Source organism: Vicugna pacos, chromosome 3 (genome assembly GCF_048564905.1).
Source record: "Vicugna pacos chromosome 3, VicPac4, whole genome shotgun sequence".
In the NCBI taxonomy this organism is placed as follows: domain Eukaryota; kingdom Metazoa; phylum Chordata; class Mammalia; order Artiodactyla; family Camelidae; genus Vicugna; species Vicugna pacos.
The window spans coordinates 1,129,324-1,156,499 of NC_132989.1; the positions used below are offsets into that span (position 1 = coordinate 1,129,324).

A 27,176-nucleotide genomic window follows, 5' to 3' on the forward strand; every position below is an offset into this window, starting at 1 on the left:
AAGACACTTAAGATTTCTATTGGTCCTTGACAAGTCAAATTCCAAATTCCCTACCCTCTTTGGTGAAATTTTTATTTTAAAAAGATGGGAGAAATAAGGGTTCCAGGAGAAAACCACGTAGAACATTTGCATCTCAAAGGTATAGGAGGAGAAAGGCACATTCCTTCTAGGATGACGTTGTTCCCTGAAGGCCAGGAAAAAAAATCCAAAATGCTCACAAGCGTCTAAGCTAAGTAGGGAAGGTTCTCGGGATGGTAAAAAGATTGATGGGCTTCGGATAATTTCTGGACTCACACCTCTGGCACTGCAAAGACTAGATTTGTAAAACAAGGATAGTTGTTTTTCCTCAAACAACTGAGTGACCACCTCAATGATATCAAAGGACTGACACACACAGTCATGTATATTTGAATGTTTTATTTTCTCTCATTTAACTTAGCAGAGGGGGGCCTCCTCTCAAAACTTCTATCAGACCCAATACCAGCTACAGTCAGTTTAGGCAGACCCGTGGCCTCCCGTTTTGGTAATCTATTTACACATACTTGTGACAATCCCCCCTGAGTTTCAGAGAATCTCTAATTATGGCCCTCAGTTTAGCCTTTGATCTGAAGTTCTTGCTTACAGCCTCATGTGACCCCATTTCTAACAGCAGCCTGATGATTTTCAGCCCGTGTTTTAGTCAATCTTATTCCTACCCCGTAGACACTTTTGACTTGAATTTCATCCTAGGTACACAGAGTGGAGGCACTTGTGGTGTTACGAGTCTCTGGGCCTGTCCACTCCAAGGCGAAGAGATACTGGGAGTCTGGTTGCAGGCAAATTCAAAAGAAAGCATCCTTTAGGTCAAGCACTGTGAACTAGTTTGCGTTCTCTGGGATTTGGGTCAATATAGGGTATGGACCCGGGAGAATTAGGTAAACTGGGACCACTGCCTCATTAACTGCCTTCAGGTCTTGGACAAAGAACTGACTTTTCCTTTTTTTTTTTTTTATGGCAGAATGGGGATAATATATGGAGTTTTGCAGGGTCAGAACAGCCCATATTTTTTTGTTTGTTTGTTTGTTTGTTTTGGTTTTTTTTTTGGTTTTTTTTTAGAATTCTCACTTCTCTTTAATCACTGAGTTTAAGCTTTTACAAATAATAGAACAATTCAGGTAACTCAGGTTTTGAGGGGAAACAGTTCTTACTTACACATGAAGAACTATTACATGCTCCATTTTTCTGTAAATAGCTCTACTGGCTGGGTTAACAAACGTCACAGAAACACACACCACACACACACACACACAATTTGTAAAGCCATAGATCACTGCATATATATTTACAAAAAGCCATAAACAAACATGCATTTCTCCTTTGCTAGGAGAACTTAAATTAAATGTTTGAACATTAAGGCAGTGATGATTCTAAAACATAATGAAATTCTAAGTTAAGGCTTTATGTTTGCTTTGAAACCCATATTCGTAGGCAACTGTGACCAAAGCATACTTTAATCTCAGGTTGAGTTCATCTGCCCAGGGTATGCTATTTCTCCATATCAACAATTCTTCTTCTACAGGATCAGAATTAGTAGCAACACCACTGATTTATTTTAATGAATTATTAGTCTCCTCCTTAGGTTTTATTTTGAGGATTTAGCCTCCAGCAGCATAAGCATGTGCCAAAGAAGGAACAGAGCATTTTTTTGGGTAAACTTAGAAAAATTTACAGGCTTCCCAGATTTTTACTTGCCTGAAAGTTGGCCAAAAATCAAGAATTCTGGATCTCCTAAATACAGAAAACCCTAAAAGCACACTTGACCACACACCCATCTCAAAACATAGATGTTATTACTGAAGCAATCGTCTTCACCTCATTTTCTTTGAAGACTGGTATTACCCGCTCTAAAAAAATAAATAAAGCAACAAAATGCAGAATACCGTATCTTAGATGGATCTATTCTATCACTGCTATCCTCAAGGCACAAATACGATCCTTGCTAGGCCAATGTGTTTCCTCATTTAAGGGAAAAATGAGAGGTGGATGAAAAGAAGATTCACTTTTAAGATAACTGTTGATTGCACTCTTGCCCTATTCAGCTTATGCAAAGTCTTGATGTTTAGGAAGGGATGTCCTTTTCCCTTAATGTTATTTATTTACTCACTTATTTAACACTTAGAGTGACAAAATTCAGCTAGTGGGCGTACTCTGGGGAGAGGCTCTGGAGCACCACCCTGACTGTAGGGAGGAGGCGGCGGGATGCTCGTAGGACACACTCCAGTGTGAGCCAACAGGAGTGATTCCACAGCCCAGCATTTCCATAGCTGGGGGGACTTACTGTCATTTAGACGAGAAGGATCACTATTTACACTAAGTGCTGGCCGCTACTTCTTGAAGCAATAATTTTACAGCAACATGGCTTGTGAGGAAGTACTGCAGTTACGTTGGTATCAATAATAGTTCATGTACAGAAAGGATGGCATTGACTATATGAAAACTGTCTCAAAAGCTAAAGACAACTGTAGTGTTCCTTTGTGTCTTCAAATCAGGGAAGAATAAGATGACAAAGCAGATGAAGCTGCAGGCAACATGAGTCAAACCATCGAAGCGTTGGTGTTTCAATCTGATGGCGCAGTATCAGATCTCTTTAGATATTATCAGGAAACAGGAATTTCTAACAAGCACTGTCAAAAATATTTTAGGTGCAATTTAAGTCATACTTTGACTAAAATGTTTTGAAGATTTGAAAAGTTTGTACCCTAGTCCTGATGAGCTTGGCTTCAGCTAAATGGCTAGATGGGTTTTAAAGGTGTGAAATACATTTTTTTTAAAGAAGGGAAGACTACACTGAAAGGGCAAATGTAGGCAACACAAAAACAATCATTTTTAGATCAACATCTTACACTTTATGATACACTCACAAATTTTTACACAAATTTCATGTTTACAAGTACAAAAGGCAAAGAACCTCAAAGAATCGAAGTAACTGTATCATCAACTACATTCAATAGAGTTAATACTGTTGTCCCCACTCTCCACTTTCTAAATCCAGAAGGGAACTGTAAATGCCACCCCACAATGTGGACTCCACTTTTAGAAGTTGGACACTGTGTGTAGTTCTGCACACGTCTGGGTTTCAACAGAGCTGAACTGAGATTCCATTGTGTTCCAGGCCAAGTCAGCTAGAAGAAAGTCGTCCATTGCTGTTTGAGTTTCATTGCTGGTGAAGAACAAGCTCCCCAAAGTTTCAAAGCCAGAATTCATGGTCTGTGTTTCTGTGCTGTTCAACTGAACTTTGCTTTCTAAAGCAGGTATGTTTTTAGCAGTGGAGATTCCTTTGGTTTGGGTCTCTGTGTCAGAGGAATCAGTACTCATGGAAAAGCTGGAGTGTTTCAGAATACTTCCCAGAGGCAGATGAGGGCTACTGTCTAGAAAGAAGTTTAAGTCCATCTGTGTCTGTGTGTCAAACATTTCAAGGCCTAAGAAGTTAGAATTTCCCCTATAACCATAGGACTGGGCAGAGGTGTCTGCAAGTAAGAAGTCAGTTTGGGTCTCTATGTCCAGTGATTCCAGGACTGGCTCAGTGGTCATGGTGCTAAGCTCACTCTCTTCAGTTTGAGTCTGGATATTTGAGGCTGAAAAGAACTCTTCAATATAAAAATCAATTGCGGGATTCTGGGTTGGGCCAGATGGGAGCTGGCTGTCAGGTCCAGAATTTGTGTCAGACAAAAGACTACGATTGTCCAGTGTCTGACCAGGCAGATTACTCGACAAGATATTTTCTAGATCACTTAATAAATCTATGGTTTGGGTCTGATTATCTGTCATGTTCTGTGAAGGAAGCAGACTATTGTGTGCACTGAAGTTTCTAACTGGTGCGGATTTCTCAATATCTTGATGTAAAGTCTTAGGGTGGTTCTGAGGTAACAAACCATGAGTCACGGTCTCTGTTACCAAGCTGCTGCTTATAATACTGTCTGCAGAAACGCCGTATGATGAATGGACACTCTCAAAAATATCTCCACACATTACAGCTTGGTCCATCTGAACTCGATCATCTGTTGGACTTTGCATCCCACTGGTTTGAGTTTCTCTAGAGATCCCACCTGACTGGAAACAGGCATCTATAAACGCATCAGTCTGAGCAGCAATAGATGAGGTTACCTTAGAACTTGGAGGTGTTGTCAGAGTCTGCTTTCTGGCAGTAGAGTTGCAAGAGTCTTCAAAAGAAGCCACCAGCTTTATTTCTGAAGTTTCCAGTTCTTGAGTATCTGGTCTTGGGGTTTGTTGGCTGCTCAGTGATTCGACGGTCTTACTGGACAACTTCTGGTTGTGCAGGCAGTTTTCCATTTTCCTTTTCTTACTAGGTGGATCCCTGTATTCTGCAGGGATCTCATGGCCAGTTCGGTAGACGTGGGACTGCAGTGCAGTTCTGCTGGCATAGGGACAGCCGCACGTACCCTGGAAGGTCTTGCCACAGTCTTCCGCATGTCTTCGTTAAGTCCCATTCAGTGCCGTCGGAGTTGCTGCACTTGCTGCATGTATGTTTCTTTTCAGCATGCATTTTCATAAAGTGCTGTTTTACGAGAGAAAATTGAGAAAATGGTCTGTCAGGGCCTCGAGGGCATCCTTCAATTGGACAACAGTAGCATTTCGGTACAGTTTTCAAATCTCTTCTTATTGTTGGATTCACTCTGCCATCCTGCAGGCGGTGGCTCTTGACCAGGTGCATGTTGAGCGCGGGGCTGGTGGGCAGGATCTTGCCGCAGCCGCGCACCGTGCACAGGGTGTTGGTTCGCACCGCCCGGGGCCGCTCGCTCACCGACGGCTGGAGGAGCTCCCGGGCCGGCGGCGCCGGACCCGCCGGCTGCTGCCTCGCAGCTGCGAGTCGCGGCCGGCAGCCCCTCAACCGCCCAGGGGACCCGCGCGGGCCCGAGGCGGCGGCGGCTCCCCCGGCGGCCGCCGAGACGGCCGGGGGGCCCGAGGCCAGAGCCGCGGGCACCGCCGCCGCCGCCGCCTCGGAGGCCGCCAAGGCTCCCGCACGGCAGTCGGCCGAGGTCAGAAGAGCCCGTATTTTAATAACTTGGTTACTACAATTTGGATGCCTCGCTGGGCCTCGGGTCTCAAGAGGGACTGTTTTTCCATGGGTAACCAGCATTGCATTTTAACAATATCAGAACTGGGGGCACATAAGTAGCTCTACCGGGGACCTCAGTGTCCCAAACAGAGAAGTCCTTTCACCGTTTAAGTCCAGCAGGGATTCGGGGCTGGGGCAGGCAGCAGCGTGGGCAGGCTTGCTCACAGGGTCTGCGGGTATGTGGGTTTGATGTTTGGGTCTACATTAAAATTGTATGCTCACTTGACTTTCTTTTCTCCAGGGGAGAGCTCAGAAGAAGAGGAAATGGGGGATGGATACACCTCAAGTGGTAGAGTGCATATTTAGCATGCATGAGGTCCTGAGTTCAATCTCAAGTATCGCCTCTAAAGTCAATCAATCAATCAACTTACCCTCCCAACAAAAAATATAATAAGTTAAAAAAAAAAAAAAAAGAAGAAGAAGAAGAGGAAAAACCTGTCCCGTGAGTCATGGTACTAGGTAAAGAGTGACTCAGGTAGAGTATAAAGCTCTTCCTACCTTCTTCAATGCAAATTTTCCAATTTCGGTGCTCCACTTGAGTCTATAAACTCTCCTTTGTAAAAGCGTGTTTTTGAATGAATGATTATTTATATTCATGTTTCTTTGAAGGGATTCAGGCTGGAATCTTCTATTCCACCATCTTACTGACACCATACCATGTGTGAACAGGTCAAGACAGCCCCGTATTCAGTCAAAGAAGCACTGAGCAAGTCCCTCATAGACCACCAAACGCCAGCAAATGCAGATGAAAATTTGATTCTGAAATGCCCCTATAAGCTGAAAAAGTGCACCAAAAAGAGGTGGGTATTGTGGGCTTTTGAATGATGGCCATCCCGACTGGTGTGAGGGGATACCTCACTGTAGTTTTGATTTGTATTTCTCTGAATTACTGCCATTGAACATTTTTTCATGTGCCTATTGACCATTTGTATGTTTTCATTGGAGAATTGCTTGTTTAGGTCTTCTGCCCATTTTTGAATTAGGTTATTTGCTTTTTTCTTAAGCTGTGTGAGCTGTTTATATATTCTGAAAATGAAGACCTTGTCAATCTCTTCTTTTGCAAATATTTTCTCTCATTCCATAGACTGTTGTTTTGTTTTGCTCATAGTTTTGTTTTCTGTGCAAAAGCTTATAAATTTTAATTAGGTCCTATTTGTTTATTCTTCCTTTTAATTCTACTTCCTGGGTAGCCTGCCCTAGGAGAACATTGCCAAGATTTATGTCAGAGAATGTTTTGCCTATGTTTTCTTCTAGGAGGTTTATAGTACCTTGTCATGTTTAAGTCTTTAAGCCGTACTGAGTTTATTTTCATGTATGGTGTGTGGGGGTATTCTAATGTCATTGATTTACACGCAACTGTCCAATTTTCCCAACACTATTTGCTGAAGAAACTGTGTTTACTCCATTGTATATTCTTGCCTCCTTTGTCAAAGAATAATTGACCAAAAGCCTGTGGGTTTATTTCTGAGCTCTCTATTCTGTTCCATTGATCCATATGTCTGTTTTGTACCAATACCAAGTAGTTTTGTTTATTGTAGCTCTGTAGTATTGTCTGAAGTCTAGAAAGTTTATTCCTCCAGCTTCATTTTTTTCTCTCCAGTATTGCTTTCGCAATCCTGTGTCTTTTAGGTTTCATATAGATCTCACTGTGGTTTTGATTTGCATTTCTCGAATAATGAGTGATGTTGAGCATCTTTTCATGTGGCTGTTGGTCATCTGGATGTCTTCTTTGGAGAGATGTCTCTTTAGATCTTCTGCCAATTTTTCAATTGAGTTGCTTGTTTTTGATATTAAGGTGTATGAGTAGTTTGTATACTTTTGATATTAGTCCTTCATTGGTCACATCATTTGCAAATATTTTTTCCCATTCTGTAGGTTGCCTTTTTGTTTTGTTGATGGTATCCTTCGCTGTGTAAAAGCTTTTAAGTTTAATTAGATTCCATTTGTTTATTTTTGCTTTTATTTCCATTAATCTAGGAACTGGTTAAAAATGTGTTTCTGTGATTTGTGTCAAATAATGTTCAGCCTATGTTTTCCTCTGGGAGTTGTACAGTATTGGTCTTACATTTAGGTCTTTATTCCATGTTGAGTGTATTTTTGCATGTGGTGGTAGAGAACGTTCTAATTCCAGTCTGTTACAGGTAGCTGTCTGGTTTGCCCAGCACCACTTGAGGAGACTGCCTTTTCTCCATTGTATATTCTTGTCCACCTTGTTGTAGATTAATTGACCATAAATATGTGGGCTTATTTCTGGATTTTCCTGTTCCGCTGATTTTCATTTCTATTTTTGTGCCAGTACCATATTGTTTTGATTACTGTAGCTTTGTAGTATAGTCTGAAGTCAGGGAGCATAATTTTATCAGTTCTATTCTCCTTTTTCAAGACTGACTTAGCTATTTGGGGTCTTTTGTGTTTCCAGACAAATTTGAACATTTTTTTCCAGCTCTGTGAAAAATGTCATTGGTAATTTGATAGAGATTGCATTGAATCTGTATATTGCCTTAGACAGTATGACCATTTTAACAATATTGATTCTTCCAATCCAAGAACACATATATCTTTCCATCTGTTTATGTCATCTTCAATTTCTTTCATCAGTGTCTTATAGTTTTTGGAGTACAGATCCTTTGCCTCCTTGAGTATGTTTATTCCTAAGTGTTTTATTCTTTTTTGTGTGATGGTAAATGGAATCATTTCCTTAATTTCTTTTTCTGCTACTTTGATGTTAGAGTATAGAAATGCAACTGATTTCTGTGTATTAACTGTGATTCCTGCAACTTTACCAGATTCATTGATGAGCTCTAGCAGATTTCTGGTCACTTCTTTAAGGTTTTCTATGTATAATATCATATCATCTGTGAAAAGTGACAGTTTTACTTCTTGTTTTCTGATTTGGATTCCCTTTATATCTTTTTCTTCTCTGATTGCTAAGGCTAGGACTTCCAAAAGTATATTGAATAAGAGTGGCAAGAGTGGTCATCCTTGTCTTGTACCTGATCATAGAGGAAATGCTTTCAGCTTTTCACCATTAAGTATAAAGTGAATTGTGGGTTTGTCATATATGGTCCTTATTATATTGAGGTATGTTCGGTCTATGTCACTTTTTAGATAATTTTTTCATAAATAGATGCTGAGTTCTATCAAAAGCTTTTTCTGCGGCTATTGAGATGATCATATGGTTCTTATTCTTCAGTTTGTTAATGTGGTGTATCATACTGATTAATTTGAAGATATTGAAAAATTCTTGCATCCATGGGATAAATCCCACTTGATCATGGTATATGATCCTTTTAATGTATTGTTGCACTTAATTTGCTAGTATTTTGTTGACGATTTTTGCACCTATAGTCATAGGTGATATTGGCCTATAATTTTCTTTTTTGTGATATATTTGTCTGGTTTTGTTATCAGCATAATGGTGGCCACATAGAATGAGCTTGGAAGTGTTCCTTTCTCTGCAAATTTTTTGGAATAGTTTGAGAAGGATAGGTACTAATTCTTCTCTTAATGTTTGGTACAATTCACCTGTGAAACCACCTGGTCCTGGATTTCTGTTTATGGGGAGTTTTTAAATTACTGATTCAATTTCAGTGCTGGTGATTGGTCTACTAATATTTTCTGTTTCTTCCTGACTTAGTCTTGGCAAAGTGTACTTTCTAAGAAATTGGCCATTTCTTCTAGGATTTCCTTTTTGTTGGCGTCTAGTTGTGATCCCTTGTATTTCTGTGGTGTCAGTTGTGTCGTTTCCTTTTTCATTTCTGATTTTATTAAATTGGGCCCTCTCCCTTTTTTTCCTGATGAGTCTGACTAAAGCTTTATCAATTTTGTTTATCTTTTCGGAGAACCAGCTTTTAGTTTCATTGATCTTTTCTATTTTTTTAATCTCTATTTCATTTATTTCTGCTCTGATCTTTATGGTTTATTTTCTTCTACTAACTTTTTAAAAATTGAAGCACAGTCAGTTACAATGTGCCAATATCTGATGTGCAACACAATGTCCATGTCATGCATATACATACATATATTCATCTTCATAGTCTTCTTCATTAAAGGCTTTTACAAGATATTGAATATAGTTCCCTGTGTTATACAGAATAAATTTTTTTAAATCTATTTTTATATGTAGTGGTTAACATTTGCAAAACTCAAATTCCCAAATTTGTCCCTTACCACCCCCTTTCCCTGATAACATAAGATTGCTATGTCTGGGAGTCTGTTTCTGTTTTGTAGAGGCGTTCATAGTGTTTATTTTCCTTTTTTTTTTTTTTTTAGATTCCGCATTTGAGTGATATCTTATGGTATTTTTCTTTCTATTTCTGGCTTACTTCACTTAGAATGATGATCTCTAGGTCCATCCATGTTGCTATAAATTGCATTATTTTATTCTTGTTTATGGCTGAGTAGTATTCCATTGTATAAATATACCACAACTTCTTTATCCAGTCATCTTCATCTTTTGATGGACATTTAGTTTGTTTCCACTATTGTAAGTAGTGTTGCTATGAACACTGAGGTGCCTGTGTCTTTTCAAATTACAGCTCCCTCTGGATATATACCCAGGAGTGGGATTGCTGAATCATATGGTAAGTTTATTGACAAAATGAAAATAAAATATACAAAATGGGAGAAATATTTGCAAGTACTATGAATGATAAGTGGTAAATATCCAAAATATATAAAAAGCTTATATAACTCTATATCAAAAAAAAGTGGGTAGAAGACATGAATAGACATTTTTTCCCAAGAGACATTCAGATGGCTAGTGGGTACATGAAAAACATGTTCAACATGACTAAATATTAGAGCAATGCAGATCAAAACAACAGTGAGATATCACTTAACACTTCTCAGAATGGCTATCATCTACAAGTCTACAAATTACAAATGAGGTATGGAACTAGCCTAAGTGTCTGTTAATTTGTTAATGGATGAATGAGAAAGTGTATATATATATATAATGGAATATTATTCAGTCATAAGAAAAAAAGGGAAGTCCCGCCATTTGCAATAACATCAATGGACCTTGAGGTCCTTATGCTAAGATAAGCCAGAGAAAGAAAGAAAAATGCTGTAGAATATTACTTATATGTGAAATCTAAAAGAGCTGAACTGACAGAAACAATAGAGCAGTGGTTATAAGGAGCCTGTGGGGCAGTTAGGGACATTGGAGAACTGTTGGTCAAAGGGTACACTTTTGCAACAAGAAGATGAATAAGTTCTGGAGCTCTGATGCACATCATTGTGATATATACTATAAATACCTAAGGGAAAATATCTGAAGTTTTTCCACCATAAAATAAAATGATAATTATATGATGTGATGGAAGTATTAGCTAATGCTATGGTGGTAATTATAATATTTAAATGTATTAAATTGATACATTTAATACATTTACACATCAAACTTGTACAACGTTATGCACCAATTGTATCCTAATCAAAATATTAGAACCAAAACAAAAAGACCATTATTACTCCATTTATTTCATAAACACTTCTTGGAATATACACGTACACAGTATTTTTAGAGTTGATATATTCCCAAACAGTATTACAAGCACAGCTTTTTAAGTTGTTTGATCTCAATCAGTAAGGAGTTCCTGCAGTCAAATTTTCTGTACGAATATACATAGTCCTATCAGTCTCCTCAAGGCCCCCATAACTTCTTTATTCCTCAGGCTGTAGATAAATGGGTTCAGAAGAGGTGTGATCATGGTATAAAACACAGCTACTGTCTTATCCTCTTCAGGTGAATGCAGGGAGTGAGGCCTGGTATAGGTGGAGAGAGTGGTCATGTAGAACAGACTTGCCACAAGCAGGTGAGAGGAACAAGTGGAGATCGCTTTTGTCTGTCCTTTTCCTGAACTCATCTGGAAAACCACAGAGAGCACACAGGCATAGGAAGCCACAATGGCCGTGAATGGTAACAACAGAATAATAAGGCTGCTCAGGAGGATCGTATGTTCATACTGAGAAGTGTGCTGACACACCAATGGCAACAGGGATGGGACTTCACAGAAGAAGTGGTTGATGAGTCGAGATGGACAGAAGGGAAGTTGAAATACATACACTGTATGTATTAAAGAGTTGACAGAACAACTGGCCCACACACACATGACCGTGAACCAACAGATCCTCTTGCTCATGAGCACAGGGTAACATAAAGGACGACAGATGGCCACGTAGTGATCATAAGACATGAACCCAAGAAGAAGGGCTTCAGTTCCACCAAGGACCAAGAACACAAATGTCTGAATCCCACAGCCTAGAAAAGTGATGGTCTTACTATTGGACAGAAAGTTAACTGCCATCTTGGGCACAGTGGTGGAGATGTACATCATGTCGATGAAAGAGACCTGACTGAGGAGAAAGTACATTGGAGTGTGGAGTCTGGGGTCCAGTTGAATGAGAAGAATCAGTGTGATGTTCCCCATCAGAGCCACTGAAAACAGGATGGCGATGGCAACGAAGAGGAAAGAGTCCGTTGGACCATATTGGAAAAGACCGAGAAGTGTAAAATCTGTTTCAACCGTTTGATTTCCTGTTTTCATGTCTTAAATAAAAACTATAAAAGCAGATATTTAAAAACTCCATGTAACAATACTGACTTCTCTTAAAGAGAGAAAGGTGACGATGATCACTTACAAGAGAACTTTCTCGAATCACCTTAGGTGAATAGATCACCCTCTATTCAATACACCAAATCTGTATTTATTAAATAATAGCCACTTAACAAATTATGAAATAAAAAGAAAAGACATTTACTGAAAGTAAAACTAAACATATTGAAAACAAAAGTAAGATAAGCATTGAGATGATTTGTCAACATAAATGATTTTCCTCCTTTGTAAATATCTTCAAGGTCATACACTGGAACTGTGTTATCTTGTTATGAACATACTCTTCTACTTAGTTCACCTATAAAAATAATAAAATTCTCATGACAGATTTGGTCAAATATATTATAATTTTTTAATATTTATTGTATTTCTCCATTTTGAATTTATATTGGCTATGAATTGGAATAAAGAGTGTAATAAGTTAATTAGTATTTATTTCTCCCTGTGAATGTAGAAGACATTTAATCCATTGAGGAAAAAAATATGCCAGACATTAGGAAAAACCTGAGAATGATTTAATAAAATATAAACTTAAAACTTACTAATTTAACTTTGCCTCAAGTAGCACAGTAAAAATTATTGAATGATTGATTCAAAGCTAACAAATTTAATTTTTTTTCACCTTTTCTTTTCTGACACAACCTGGCCTTTGTGTATTTCCAGAAAAAAAAAAATAATGTCTTAACTAACTAGAAGCCCCTTGATTTAAAAAATTCAATAAAATTACACAAAAATATTAAATGTTCTTAGCATTTATTGTGTATCCGTATTATGGGCACAACACACTCAGAGTTTCTGAAACTCTCAATATGAACCAAACTGACTTTCTCCATCAAAAATTTACAGCTATTCTCAATCATGACCACGGATGACTGCCAGGCTGTCTACATAAGGAAATGGGAGGGATGAGGCAAAGTGAGCAAGCCGACTAACACAGACAGATGTGTCAGTATCAGGCTGTTATGGTGAGAAATAATAAGGGTAATAGTGATCTTTGGACAAAAAGGTTTTAATAACGGTGAGTAAAGTGAGAAACCATAGGACAGTTTGAGAAAAGCTTGGAAGGTCTTAAAAATATGTCATCATGAATACAAGAACTCATGTACAACTTCTTTCCAGTTTCTTAAATTATCATGAAATATGCCAGATCAGAAAAAGAAACTCATATATAAGGATGATATTAACCTAAAAGGAGAATTCAGATTTATCTAAAATTAGCTGCCTATATAAAACTGCATTTACGCATAAAATAAAATACCTCCCATGGGCAATTGCAAAATGTATAAGAAGACGGAAGTGTATGTTAAGGAGGTACCTTTACCCACCTTGTAAATTTGAGAGCACACACTGAAGGTGGTAAATGGGGCAGAAGGACAGAAAATTCCCATGGGAGACCTCCTAAGCCAGAAATGTCAGAGAGCCTAAAAATTACTGGATCACAGTCACTGCTTTATAGCCTTCTCTCTCTCTCCTTCAGAATCCAAACTCTTCTGGTTTGAACCTAGCTGTGTTGTTTAATATTGATTGAAGAATTTTAAGTTGAGCTATGCGTGAAGGAAACGATACTTAGTAAAAGGTTACCACTTAGTTCTCAATCAAGACAGGGAATGAGAAAATTACTGAGAGGTTAGTTCAAATTTGAGAGGGTTAAATAAGCCTCCTTATAAAACTATTGCCAAACAAAGAGAAAAAATTCAAAATATTTTCAACAACACTAACCAACATTGATACCAAAATATGACAAAGGCAAGAACTGTTGAAATTACTGCTGAATACGCACATCCAAATACAATTATGCCAAGCAGAGCTCCGTGATCTAGCATAAAGTTACATATATAAAATCATCCAGGTTGATATAAAACAAAGACAAGCCCTACTGAAAATTGCACAACAATATGTTAAATAAGATATTACACGCTTTAATGTACTCCAAAATAATTTGATCTAATTCAAACCAACTCTTAATAAATTAAACAGGCTTATCATTATATATAATGATAAAGAACAGCATTTGTATCTGAAACAGTAAACACAGTGATGCAAAGTAAAGATGATTACTTGTTTAATTCAGAAAAAAAAATCAAGGGAGCATTATATCATCAATATAATATCGCTTTTAATATCCTAGGCCAGGAAATAAGATGAAACAAAATGGTAATCCCAGAGAAAGACAAAGCTAATATTTGTTTTGTGAAAATTACTAAAACTCGTAATATTCCTGTATACTATCATTCTCTTCCTAGTAGTCTAAAATATTTTCAGATTACTAATAACAAATAATGAGAATTAAATATAATAATGCAAATGTTTATAATAAAACTGACTCTTTTTTAATAGAGACAATAGTAAATGTTGCTTTTGATTTAAGGAATAAAATACATATTATCGAATAACATTTCTTAGTAAACCAATTCATGGAAATCTACCCTAAGATGAAATTTTCAAGGAGATAGATTATTAAAATTGTGGAAAATTGGGCCTGATACAGGTGTATTACTACTTCAAAGAGTAGGTTACAGATGTTCAGGGCTTAATCAGAACCTTTACACATTAGACAACTTTTTTTTTAATATTTTAAACATTTTTTATTAATTTATAATCATTTTACAATGTTGTGTCAAATTCCAGTGTAGAGCACAATTTTTCAGTTATACATGAACATACATATATTCATTGTCCCATTTTTTTTCTCTGTGAGCTAAGACAACTTTTAGAAAGTGTCATTACCAGGCTACCTCCCTTCAGCTCTGACTTGTTTTTGAGTAACTGACATCCTAATCACACTTGATTCCCCATGATTTCATTCATATTGAATATACTCTAAATTTCTGTCCTGTTTAAAACATGTATTTTTTATTCTCTTAATTGCTTTCCAAGAAGGACAGAATTCTTAGACCTTTTGCTAAGCATGTAGAAAGTTACCAACCAGGTTTCACTCACCTCAGATGCCAAAGACAATATGTAAATCCAGTTAAAATATGGTTTTAAAACAAAATCAGAACCTTTGTTAGGGAGAGAGGAAGAAATGTTAACCTTTCTATTCACTATGGTGGATTTGAGAACTAATTTCCTATTATTAGCTACATAAACAGAAAATCACAAATTTCCACCTAAACAAGTTTATGAAAGAAGCAATTAAATTTTTCACTTATTTCTGCATTACACAAGCTCTTCAAATTCTTAGCTTCCCCCACGTATATTTTTGAATTGTCGCCCTCCAACTTACCCTTGAGTTTTAACTCCTGTTCTTATTAAAAATCTTTATTGTAAAGTTGATTTAAAGGTATCAATAGCTGACTCCAGGAGGTAGAACAAGGGACAAGTGCAGAACTGAAAGCCATGGATATAGAAAATATGTTACATTCTCAGTATTCACAGGCAGCAATAAAATAACGTCTCAACAAACAGAAGTGTTAGTAACAGCCAAATTGCTATGGAGCCATGCAACTTATGAAACGTTTTATTTACTAGAACTGCCATTCTCACCATGCATTTGTATTTTTTAAATAGTTTACCTATTTTATATATTTCATCATTCCCCAAGTATTGTTGCATAGCATTATGCCCTAAATTTAACACGAAAACTTGAAGATAAAATAAGGAAGAAAAAGATGTATTCTCCATTCCAATCAGGAATACAAGGATGCTCAAAGGTCATACTCTCTCAGGTACAGGATATGCAAGACTATTGAAACCCGGCCCTAGCTCACTGCACCAAGGTACTCCTCAACCCCTTTGCCCGCGTAACCTTGAGTTGATTCAAATTCAATATAGGACCAGATAAATCTCAATAACATCTTTATATTATTTTTGCAGAAATCACATAATATCTGTATAACCTAGCCAGCTTAGAAATAGCCCAAAAAAAGTGCATGTAAGAAAAACAATAAAATTTAACTATACATAAACATCGAAGTAAAATACAACATTTTAAATATGTCTGAGAGTAGACACGTTTTTCTTTTAAACATGGGTTGTGGTCAACTCAACAAAGAATTACAGTTTCTTCTGGCTCACTTTACAGGAATCAGCAGTCTGAACAGTCTTGATACTGAGCGATTTTACCGTGAATGAGATTTCTTCACCTTCATCAATTCATGCCCATGATGCTCACCTTGAAAACATAGATTATCCACTAGATAAACAGATATATCAGTCATCTTTCATCTGATAACACATTTAAATTAAAAGGGAAAGCTCCTATCCACTGAAGTACATTGCGTCTTGTACTGAGATAAAGCTCGTTCTTCTAAGATACTTTACTTGAAATAAAATATTAACAGAGGAATGAGAGATGGAGGTGCAAAATTAGATATAAAAATTGACTCCCTCCTACCTCACTTAGAGGTAGTAATTAGAGAGTCACAGCAATTAATTTTCTGCTAATCTTTTTAAATACAATTGTATTGCTTGAGGATCACAGAAAGATCACATATAGTCTTAATAATTAATCTAATTTATCCGTGGCACTGCTGCAAAGAGGCATAAAATAGATATTTCAAAATCTATAATTTCAAACACATTTTAGTAATAACTATGAAGCACACAATAAATTTGCAAGATTTTTGTTAGTTTTGCCTCAGACCATTAAACTTCAATCATTTACAATGAAAAACTCACGGAGAATAGAATTTAAACAAAATGGTCATTTTTTTCAACCTTATGCAAGACTTTAAAGGCGTCAAATTAAATGGGCTCACTGCCTAATCATGATAGAATCTTACGTCTTGTTTGCAAAAGACCTTTAGGGAAAACTCAGTCTCCAATCCTCAATTAAACACATTGGCTACATTGAAATGATGCTTTATTAGAGCTACTTCCTGCACTCAAAAAAATTTAAGTGTGAATATAAAAAATTGATTTTTTTTCAAATGAAAACAACCATACAAAAATTTTTAACTGTTAGGTTTTAAAATGTATTACTTAACTCTATTTCACTATATACATACAGACATTAGAATCTATATAATTATAACCAAGTGATATATAATTTGATATATTTTGAACAAAACAGTATAATACTTCAAGGAATTACATGACTCACGGGATGTTCTATGTTAAAAATTACAATAAATTTTCTACCTAAAATATCTTGAGAAGATTGCCATAGTCATGGTAATGTGAGACGCACTTCTATGCGTCCAATAATCTGAATCCTTTCCACAGGTCCAATAAAAATATTGTAATCATTAAAATTTTATCTAAGTATCTTATCACAATGTACTAATGCAGTGGCTTCCTAATTTTCCCATTTCAATTCTCTCTGCAAACACAGCAATGTTTGCCAATTACTGTATTAAAAGCCTGAACTCTCACAATGGTCAACTTCATATATCAAATTCTGGCTCCATTTCCTCTATCCACCAGTTTAACTCTTGATTTTCTTTGACCTGCCACACATGTTCCCTCCTCAGGGCATTTTCACTTGCTTCTTTCTGTGCCCAGAATATTCTTCACCAGAACTCCATTTATTTACTGGTCTTATTTCAGTCTTTGACCAAATATTACTCTCATATTTGCCCTTTCATGGACAAGGTGTTGAATGATTAAAACTTCTAGCCAAGAATACTTAGTCCGACAAAATTAACTTTCAGACATAAAGGAAAAATAAAAGCTTTCCCAGGGTAAGAAAAGCTACTAGAATTAGTTCATAATCACTAGAGTTGCTTTGCAAAAAATGCTCAAACTGAAAAGCTTGTGCACAGCAGAGTAAAGGAACAACAAAGTGAAAGAGAATCTACAGAGTGGGGAAAAAATGTGTGCAAACCATGTATCTGATAAGGAGTTACAATATATGAAGAACATATGCAATCTAATTTTAAAAGGAAACAAAAAACTTCAATTAAATTCCGTCAAAAGACTGGAAAATAATTTATCCAGAGAATAAATGTGAAAAACCAACAAATTCATACCAAGATGCTCAGCATCACTCATTATCAGGGTAATATAAATCAAAACCAAAATGCCACAGCATCTTATTCCTGTTAGAATGGCAATTATCAAGAAGACAAGATACAACAAGTGTTGAGGATGTGGATGAAAAGGAACCATTGTGCATTGTCATTGGGACTATAAATTGGTAAAGTACTACAAAAAAAAGCATAGAAGTTTTTCAAAAAATTAAAAATAGAATTCATATATGATGTGACAATCTCACTTCTTGGAATAATCCAAAAGAAATGAAAAACAAAAAGGCTACTGAAGAGATATCTGTACGTCAGTGCTTACTGCATCATTATTCACAACAGCTAAGATGTGGAAATAATCTATGTGTTGGTCGATGGCTGAATGGACAAGGAATTTGTGGCAAATATGAAAGCAATGAAATATTTTCAGCCATGAATAAAAAGGAAATCCTGCCAGTTAGGACCATATGGATGGAACTTGAGGGCATTTTGCAAAGTGAGAAAAGCCAGACAGGGAAAGACAAATACTGTTTTTGACATTACTTATGTGAAAAAGCCGTAACTGTAGAAACAGAGGTTAGGATGGTGGGTTTCATGGATTGGAGGCTGGGTGAACTGGGGAGATACTGTTCAGAGAGCACAAACCTCCAGTTAGAAGATGAAGTTCTGGGATCTAACGTGCATAATGTTGATTATAGTTAATAATACTGTATTATGTAATGGAAAGTTGCTAAGAGAGTAGATCTTAAATTTTCTCACCTCAAAAACAAAATAACTATGTGACATGATGGAGGTGTTATGAAGGTGCTAATGATGTGGTGGTAATTGTACACACAATTAAGTGACTTGTACAGAAAGTTTTTTGGCGGTTTTATTCATAATAGCAAACATCTAACATCAGATAAAACAACCATGATATAATCACACAGTGGGGATGCTACTCAGCTATAAAACAGTTACATTTTTGAGGCATAGAAAGTATGTTTGGATCTTATAAAGTTGTTGAGCAAATGCAGCCAGACACACAAAAGAGAAGTTACTCTTTGATTCAGTTAATAAAATTTCACTCAAAAAGGGGGAAGTCAAAAAAAAAAAAAAAAGATTACCATTGCTGGGACAAAGAAGGTAACACCAGAGGAGAATAGGGAATCCAATGATGGAAATTTTTGTTTGTTTTATTTTGTTTGTTTTCAGGGAGAGCAGAGGCAGCTGCCTTTCTTGGGGGCCATGGACCTGCTGGCTTCACTCAAAGGCCAGGCACTTGATCTTGAAGTTGCCATCGGCAGCCAGGCAGTTGGTGGCCTCTGGCCATTGGGGAACTCTAATTCGTACCCATCGGGCAGCTTGATGGTTAGATCTGCCTGGTGGAAGGAGATGCACACTCCACGACACTTGCAGGCTGGAAGGAGAAAACAGACTCCCCGCTGCTCGGCCCCCCCAGGCCCCACTGGCCTTGCTGTTACACACGATGGCTTGGGTGTCCCCATGTGTGTGGAAGCGTGGGTTGAAGGGCAGGCACAGCTTGCTGCCGTCTTTGCCCACGTTCAGCACGAAGCTCTTGGCATCTGGGGCCACCTCGCCCCACACCGTGGGGCACTCCCCAGGTTTGAGATTCAGGGTGCTGGCGACCAGACCACAAGCCATGACTGAGGAGAAGGGGACGTTCCCGGGACTGTGGCAGCAGCTGTCGGAAGACACCTCCGGAGAGATCTGGGAATGTTCTTGCTGTGGTTTCCTCCAGCTGTGTTTTGCTAATTCCATTTCTTCCAGCTGTGCAGTCCACCATCTTAGCCTAATCGCGAGCTCTTTGAATTTCCTCACGTCTCACGTCTGAGACGCCTCAAACTTCAAACGTCTGCCTGAAATTCAACTGTGGAGTCTGGTTATTTCTTGCTCCTCCAAGATGATCACTTGGGTCCAAGATATTATTTTATCACAATGAGGCTACTGCAATGGCTGAAGAGCCCATTTCAGTCTTCTCTGCAAGACCCAATAATCATGTCTCATTTTCTTAGATTAAATGCCAAAATGTTATCCTGCTCTACCTTACATTACAAATTCTGGCTCCATTAGATCTACTCATTTCCTACTGCCCAGTACTTTACATCTTGATCTTCTTTGACTTTCGCCAACCATCTTCTCTACTCAGGACACTCTCATTTGCTTCTTCCCCTATTTAGAAAACACATTCCCAAATATCCATTTAACTCACTTTCTCATCTCTTTTCAGTCTGACCAAATACCACCTTCTTAGTTTCCATTTTCCAGACAGTTTTATGCAAGACTGCGAGTTCTATATCAAAATGTCCTACTTAATTGTTATGACAGGTAATTCCTTTTTGATATAGCATAAAACTTTATTTATTGAATGTCTACCCATGCTGAAATTTGAGCTTTATGATATCAGAAATATCTGTCACTTTTTCATCTTTAATTACTTCATTATCACCAGTTCCACACATACTGTTAAAGTATTAAACATATGCTGAATGAGTGGATTATGTACGTTGCTCTCTATTAAAGTTTAGTCACTTAGAGATTCTCTTAATGGTGTGTGTTAGGATAAATCATATTTCCTATGCATTGCGCCTCAGGTGCTAAATGTCCAATTTAAAATATTTATAATATGGAAACACTAGGTTAACAGGGTTGAATTCTATTTCATTAAAAGTTAAATAAATTGGATAAAGAACTGTTTATCTAGCTTCTATATTGAAAATTGATCTAGTTCCAATAACAGTGCTTGAGGTAATCCCAAATCAGGAGTAATTAAGACTTTTACCACTTTATTTATTTCATAAACATTTGTTAAAATTCATGTCTTTCTACCATTTTTTTTTATAGTTTACATATTCCCAAACTGTATTGTAGGCACAACACGTTATGTTGTTCAGTCTCAGTCAGTAAGTAGTTCCTAGAGTCACATTTTCTGTACAAATAGTCTCCTCAAGGCCCCCATAACTTCTTTATTCCTCAGGCTGTAGATAAATGGGTTCAGAAGAGGTGTGATCATGGTATAAAACACAGCTACTGTCTTATCCTCTTCAGGTGAATGCAGGGAGTGAGGCCTGGTATAGGTGGAGAGAGTGGTCATGTAGAACAGACTTGCCACAAGCAGGTGAGAGGAACAAGTGGAGATCGCTTTTGTCTGTCCTTTTCCTGAACTCATCTGGAAAACCACAGAGAGCACACAGGCATAGGAAGCCACAATGGCCGTGAATGGTAACAACAGAATAATAAGGCTGCTCAGGAGGATCGTATGTTCATACTGAGAAGTGTGCTGACACACCAATGGCAACAGGGATGGGACTTCACAGAAGAAGTGGTTGATGAGTCGAGATGGACAGAAGGGAAGTTGAAATACATACACTGTATGTATTAAAGAGTTGACAGAACAACTGGCCCACACACACATGACCGTGAACCAACAGATCCTCTTGCTCATGAGCACAGGGTAACGTAAAGGATGACAGATGGCCACGTAGCGATCATAAGACATGAACCCAAGAAGAAGGGCTTCAGTTCCGCCAAGGACTGTGAACACAAATGTCTGAATCTCACAGCCTAGAAAAGTGATGGTCTTACTATTGGACAGAAAGTTAACTGCCATCTTGGGCACAGTGGTGGAGATGTACATCATGTCGATGAAAGAGAGCTGACTGAGGAGAAAGTACATTGGAGTGTGGAGTCTGGGGTCCATTCGAATGAGAAGAATCAGTGTGATGTTCCCCATCAGAGCCACTGAAAACAGGATGGCGATGGCAATGAAGAGGAAAGAGTCCATTGGACCATATTGGAAAAGAGCGAGAAGTGTAAAATCTGTTTCAACCGTTTGATTTCCTGTTTTCATGTCTTAAATAAAACTACCAAAGCTGACAATATTTAAGAATTCCATGTAGCAATACTGACTTCCCTTTAAGAGAAAAAAAATGAAGTTTATTAAATGTAAGAAAGTTTTCTTGAATCACGTAGGTGAATATATCTTCCTCTACTGAATACACTTGAAATCTTTGTCTATTAAACAATAGCCATTTAACAAATTCTAAAGTAAAAAATTACTGAATGTATAATTAATTATATTTTGAAAATTAAAGTAAGATGCACATTGAGCTACTTGCTCACATAAATTATTTTTCTGCCTTTGTAAATATCTTCAGGGTGATAGACTGAGCTGTATTCTCTAGCTGTGAGCATAGTCTTCTACTGAATTCAATCATATAAGTAATGAAATTGTTGTGACAGACTGTCATATATAATTTTTAAGTATTTACTGCATTTCTCCATTTTGACTTTATATTGGTTAATAATTTGTATAAAGTATAATAACACATTTAGCCTTAATTAATTAATTAGCATTTATTTCTTCCTGTGAATATACAAGAGATTTAATCAATTAAGGGAAGAAATACAACAGACATGAGGAAAATCTTGAGTATGAATTAATAAAATATAAACTTAAAACTTACTAATTTAACATTGACTCAGGTAGCATTTAAAAATGGTTGAATCGAAGCAAATTTAATTTTTCTCCTTTTAGTTTCTGACACAAACCTGTCGCTTGTTTATTTCCAGAGCAAATAATGTCTAACTAGACACTCCTGCCAAAACATGGAAACAACCTAAATGTCCATCAACAGGTGACTGGATAAAGAAGATGTGGTATATTTATACAATGGAATACTACTCAGCCATAAAAACCGACAACATAATGCCATTTGCAGCAACATGGATGATCCTAGAGAATGTCATTCTAAGTGAAGTAAGCCAGAAAGAGAAAGAAAAATACCATATGAGATCGCTCATATGTGGAATCTAAAAAACAAAAACAAAGCATAAATACAGGACAGAAATAGACTCATGGAGAGAGAATACAGACTTCTGGTTACCGGGGGGGGGGGTAGAGGGTGGGAAGGGATAGACTGGGATTTCAAAATTGTAGAATAGATAAACAAGATTACACTGTATAGCACAGGGAAATATACACAAAATGTTATGATAAATCACAGAGAAAAAAAATGTGACAATGAGTGTGTATATGTCCATGAATGACTGAAAAATTGTGCTGAACACTGGAATTTGACACAACACTGTAAAATGATTATGAATCAATAAAAAATGTAAAAAAAAAAGCTGATTAGACAGGAGTCATAATAGAGATTTAAAAAAGGAAAAGAAAAAGATTAAAGATTAAATTTAAAGTACCTATAATGAAAAAGAATATGAAAAGGAATATACGTATGTACATGTATGACTGAAATATTATGCTGCACACCAGAAATTGACACAACATTGTAAACTGAGTATGACTCAATTAAAAAAAATTTAAAAAGAAAAAGAGTATTAGTCAACAAGCGATGGTTGGAACAGAAAATCATTTACACAAAGTAGAAGACAGTCCTATCCTATTCTGTCCCTCTTCACATTTTGACACAATATTAATATTAATATTTCAGTCTGGTTTAGAAAGAATGACTCTGAAATAAAATACACTGGACAATTAAGAAACAGATTTTTTTCCAGTCTATTACAATAGAGAGAATATCCCTTAATGAGCATCAAATGACATCAGTAAAACAGATTAGTAATGAGTGTGATGTCTTCTATTCCAGGGAAGACAATTCAATGGGTTGGAAGGGCACAGGGTCTCCCAAGCAGTGGAGCATCTGTCCGGCGGTTGTTTAGGCACGAGTGAGTTTTACAGAACATTAAAAGTGGCAGTGTCGAAACAGTGCGTGATCGTTTGAGGCTGCCCATGTTAAATAACAAAAATTCAGCAAATAAATGTTAAAGATATAATCGGCTTTATAAAATAATTCATGAGTCAGGCAGCACCTCATCTAGCAAGCAGAGAAGAGCTATGAGATGCTGTGCAAAATGGAAGGCTTATATAGGCAGGAGGAAACAAGTAGATGATTCCAGGCTTCGGTAAACAACCCGTGGGGGATGGAAGAGGTCACATGGCAGATTACTTCCTGGTGCTGATCAGAATATTCCAGACTGATTGATTAAAACTACATCCCTGGAGAACAGTGTGACTGCAATTAGCTTTAGCATTAAGTCTTGCTTTGCCGATCAGAGGCTTAGCACAAGTGACTGCATTTTGGGCCTGCCATTTCTTTTTTTTTTTTTTTTTAACACATATCTGACCTTATTTAGAAAGATCAAGGAACAAGAAATTAAGTACAGAGCCCAGAGTTACCTTGGTGTTTGCGGATTGGCTGATGGGAGATATTGCATTTCTGGTCAAGCAGAACATTTACAGAACACAAAAGTTCAGTTTGCTGATGTGATGCCCTGGGAAGAAGCAACTCCACTTTGAGCCTAGACATTTATTTTAACATGGGGAACATCTCCCTGCAGAGAAAGGGGAGATTTACTTAGTAGCTAAACAAAGCAGTCATGAGCCTTAGGAAGAAGGGAGGGGGGTTCATCTGAATCATGCGAGAATGAGTCATTCTTCACAGTTAGTCCTTTACTGGGACAAAAAAAAAAAAAATAGGGTAGTGGGGTTTCTTACCAGTAGCTGTTTTCTGGAAGCACAGGGTGCAGGTAAAATCAGCTTTCCTCTGGCTTAGACCCGGTGAGTTGAGCATCTTGACACAATTCCACAGCAACAATCGTTATTACTAACCCCATGTCATAAGGTAATCGGAGGTGTTAAAGACCACAGGTCCAGATGGACTTGCTCATTGTAAGCCCTACATCCTCAAACTTAGACCTCATTACAGTTGCAGCTCTCCCGGGGATGGAACCTTAAGCCAGCCCGTTAGGATTGTCAGATCAGCTTTATTTAGGTAACCTGCCTTAGAAGTCCCCTACGAGGAAAGTAACCTTGCAAAAACAAATCTGTTTTTGCCTAGCATGACTTTCCTGTGTCCTCTCCCTTCTGTCTATACAAGTGTTTCATTTTCTACAGCTCTTTAGTTACTTTCTTTCCTGCAGAGGCATGCGGCTCAACTTATGAATCACCGAAGAAAGCCAGTGAGACCTTTAAAATCTACTCAGTTGAATTCTGTTCCTTCACTGAGGAAGCACAGTCAGAATCACTCACCACAGTACACAAGGGCAATTCTCGTTCCTTAGAGTTACGCAGACACTCTTTGTTATCTTTGGGGCATTTTTTTTTCCCAGAGGAAGAAACACTGGCCACTGTCCAGTTGCTGTTCCTCAAGTTTATTTTTCCCAAGAGACTGCTTCTCAAGTCCACTCAGGATGTCCAGCAAGTTCTTTCCAAGAAGAGAATACGTTTGGAGAAGCCCTGAACATAGTCCTGGTTATCGATTAAACTTCTCACCTTAGTCAGCTGTGTCCCAAGGCAGCATCGTGGAGTTTTATAACTCTGGGGAGAAACTCTTACTGCCTCACGGGTAGCTATTCTCTTATTCACCATCAGCCCATTCGTATCACGATTTCCTTTATTTATTTTATTTTTATTTTTATTTATTTTTTTTTGGTGGGGGGAGGTGGTTAGGTTTATTTATTTATTCTTTGAGGAAAGTCCTGGGACTTGAACCCAGGACCTCATGCATGCTAAGCACGCACTCTATCACTTGAGCTATAACCTCTCCCCATTCTGCTTTTCTTTTAAAAAGCAGTTTGGAATAGTCACACCAGGGTCCTCTTAAAGCACAAGAATCTCCCTTCCAGTGGCCCCTGGTTTGTCTGTGCTTAAGTGACCCCACGGAGGCTGGTGCCCTTTGAGGTGAGAGAGTGGGGAGGGTAGAAAGAGAGGGTGAGAACACAGGCTTTTTGTGGAGGAGGAGAGGCTGCGACGCTGAGGGGCCTGAGGATAAATGTGCTGGCATCCTTCATCCAGCCTCTTCTCTTTATCCCCTCCTCATTTTATTTCCCCTTGGTCTAGGAATTCTGTCTCAACATTTTTTCCCCCCAGAATGTGTCTGCCCTGCAAATGCCTGCAAAGAGGGCGGTGGGTAATTCATTTCCTCTGCCCTTCAAGTGTGGTCTGAGGGCCTGCAGCCAGCGAGCGAGGGCAAGCCTTGTGAGATCTGCAGGAGTCCAGACCCTCGCGGCCCTCCTTCGAGGAGTAATTCATTGCACATTAAGTGGAAGAAAGCTTTAATGATGCGCAGGATATATTACTTCAAATTTCACATTTTGGCATATTGTATATTCTGAGCTGAAGAAATTTGTGAAAAGGCAGGTGCAAGACGGACTTTCTGACCTTCCTCTGAAGCAGGTCATAAGCCCCTCATAGAAGGGAACCCTTTCTATTCCCTTTTCCTGGAGAAAAGAAACATCCTTATTTTGAAGGAGGACATTGAGATGAATCTGAACACACAGGCTTTGCTAAGTTTCCCTCGGTTTATTACCAATAAATTATACCCACTTTGCCTATCAAATTCCTTCACCACCATCCACTCTTCATCAAATCCAGCATAAAAACAATTTTTGGAGGGTCTTCATTTCCTCACAAAGGGTCCTGTGTAGTGTAAAATTTATATTAAGTACATTTGTATACTTTTATTCCATTAAATTATCCAAGTCAGTTTAATTTTCAGACCCAGCCAAGGACCCAACAAGGGTCTAGCAAAACTTTTTTCCTCCCCTCCATCCCAGACTGTATTATGGAAGGAAGGGAAACAAATCATGCTTTTCGACAGTACTCATTAAATGCTTATGGATTTTTGCTCTTTACAAATTCATGTAGCAACAGAGACAGCAGGAATAGAGTTAGAACTTGCAGTAAATGTTTGGCTCAGTTCTTCTTGGGCAAATGATTTAACTTCAAAGCCTCGAATGTCACATGCATAAAATATGGGTAATAAAAATCATGTGACCTCCACAGATGCAGGGAAGATTAAATGAATTCAGAGCGCCTGACTCATTAGGGAATTAATAAGCATCAGGTCCTTTTCACTAACAAAATAGAAACATACCTGAGAAATAATGATGCTTTAAGATTTAAATGACTCATATATCATTGTTACAGGCTAACTTCTTGGTTTATCCAGAATCGTACACCAGGCTTTGGGGAAAATGCCAAAGTCTGGGGACAAAGCAAAGTCTGGGGACAAAGAATAGACAAAACCATATGATATGATAAAAGGATCTGTATGGGAATTGGGGGAATAAAAACACCCAATGTCCTATGTTTGATGGCTGTTAAATAAGAGAAGTAACCAATTTGTGATTATTCTAAAATAGCCATAATTTTATTAATGCATCACAAACAAAAAAACAACAAAAGCAAAATTCTCTTTAAGAAAAGTAATTTCCTACTTGGCACTCTGGCATAAGTTGCAGAAACTCATCTTTATAACTATTTACCTCACTGTGTTCTTCAGACCAGCTTTATAAGATCATCCAGAGAGGTTTGGGATGGTTTTTTTTTTTTTTTTTTGCAGTGCACTTATGAAAATATATAATGTTGGAATTAAAACAGTCACACAGAAGTCCAGGGGAAAAAAGCATGTAAGTTAAGAAGCACAGATCTGAGCCAACGATCCCCAGCGCCATCCGTGGCCCCTGGTGGAGTTCGTGACCAGGCTAGGGACGCCTGTATCACCCGCCCGT

General features: G+C 37.8%; 2 protein-coding genes and 2 pseudogenes across 2 annotated transcripts; all 4 read right to left on the reverse strand.

The window, feature by feature from the left end:
• Window positions 1-2,862: 2,862 nt before the first annotated feature.
• On the reverse strand, window positions 2,863-5,137 carry LOC140690299 (ATM interactor pseudogene; annotated as a pseudogene).
• Window positions 5,138-10,722: 5,585 nt separating this feature from the next.
• On the reverse strand, window positions 10,723-11,667 carry LOC140690306 (olfactory receptor 2AK2-like). The gene has a single exon (XM_072952007.1). It carries the CDS (start codon window positions 11,665-11,667, stop codon window positions 10,723-10,725), a length of 945 nt encoding a protein of 314 aa, XP_072808108.1.
• A 7,207-nt stretch (window positions 11,668-18,874) lies between these two features.
• Window positions 18,875-19,668, reverse strand: LOC102533910 (galectin-1 pseudogene; annotated as a pseudogene).
• A 788-nt stretch (window positions 19,669-20,456) lies between these two features.
• LOC140689249 (olfactory receptor 2AK2-like) lies at window positions 20,457-21,586 on the reverse strand. Its single transcript, XM_072949528.1, has one exon. The coding sequence runs from the start codon at window positions 21,490-21,492 to the stop codon at window positions 20,563-20,565; it is 930 nt and encodes a 309-aa protein (XP_072805629.1). The 5' UTR covers window positions 21,493-21,586; the 3' UTR covers window positions 20,457-20,562.
• Window positions 21,587-27,176: the final 5,590 nt, after the last annotated feature.

Bases quoted from the DNA above. Each gene is read 5' to 3' on its own strand.
- LOC140690306 (XM_072952007.1), bottom strand. From the start codon at position 11,667: ATGAAAACAGGAAATCAAACGGTTGAAACAGATTTTACACTTCTCGGT.
- LOC140689249 (XM_072949528.1), bottom strand. From the start codon at position 21,492: ATGAAAACAGGAAATCAAACGGTTGAAACAGATTTTACACTTCTCGCT.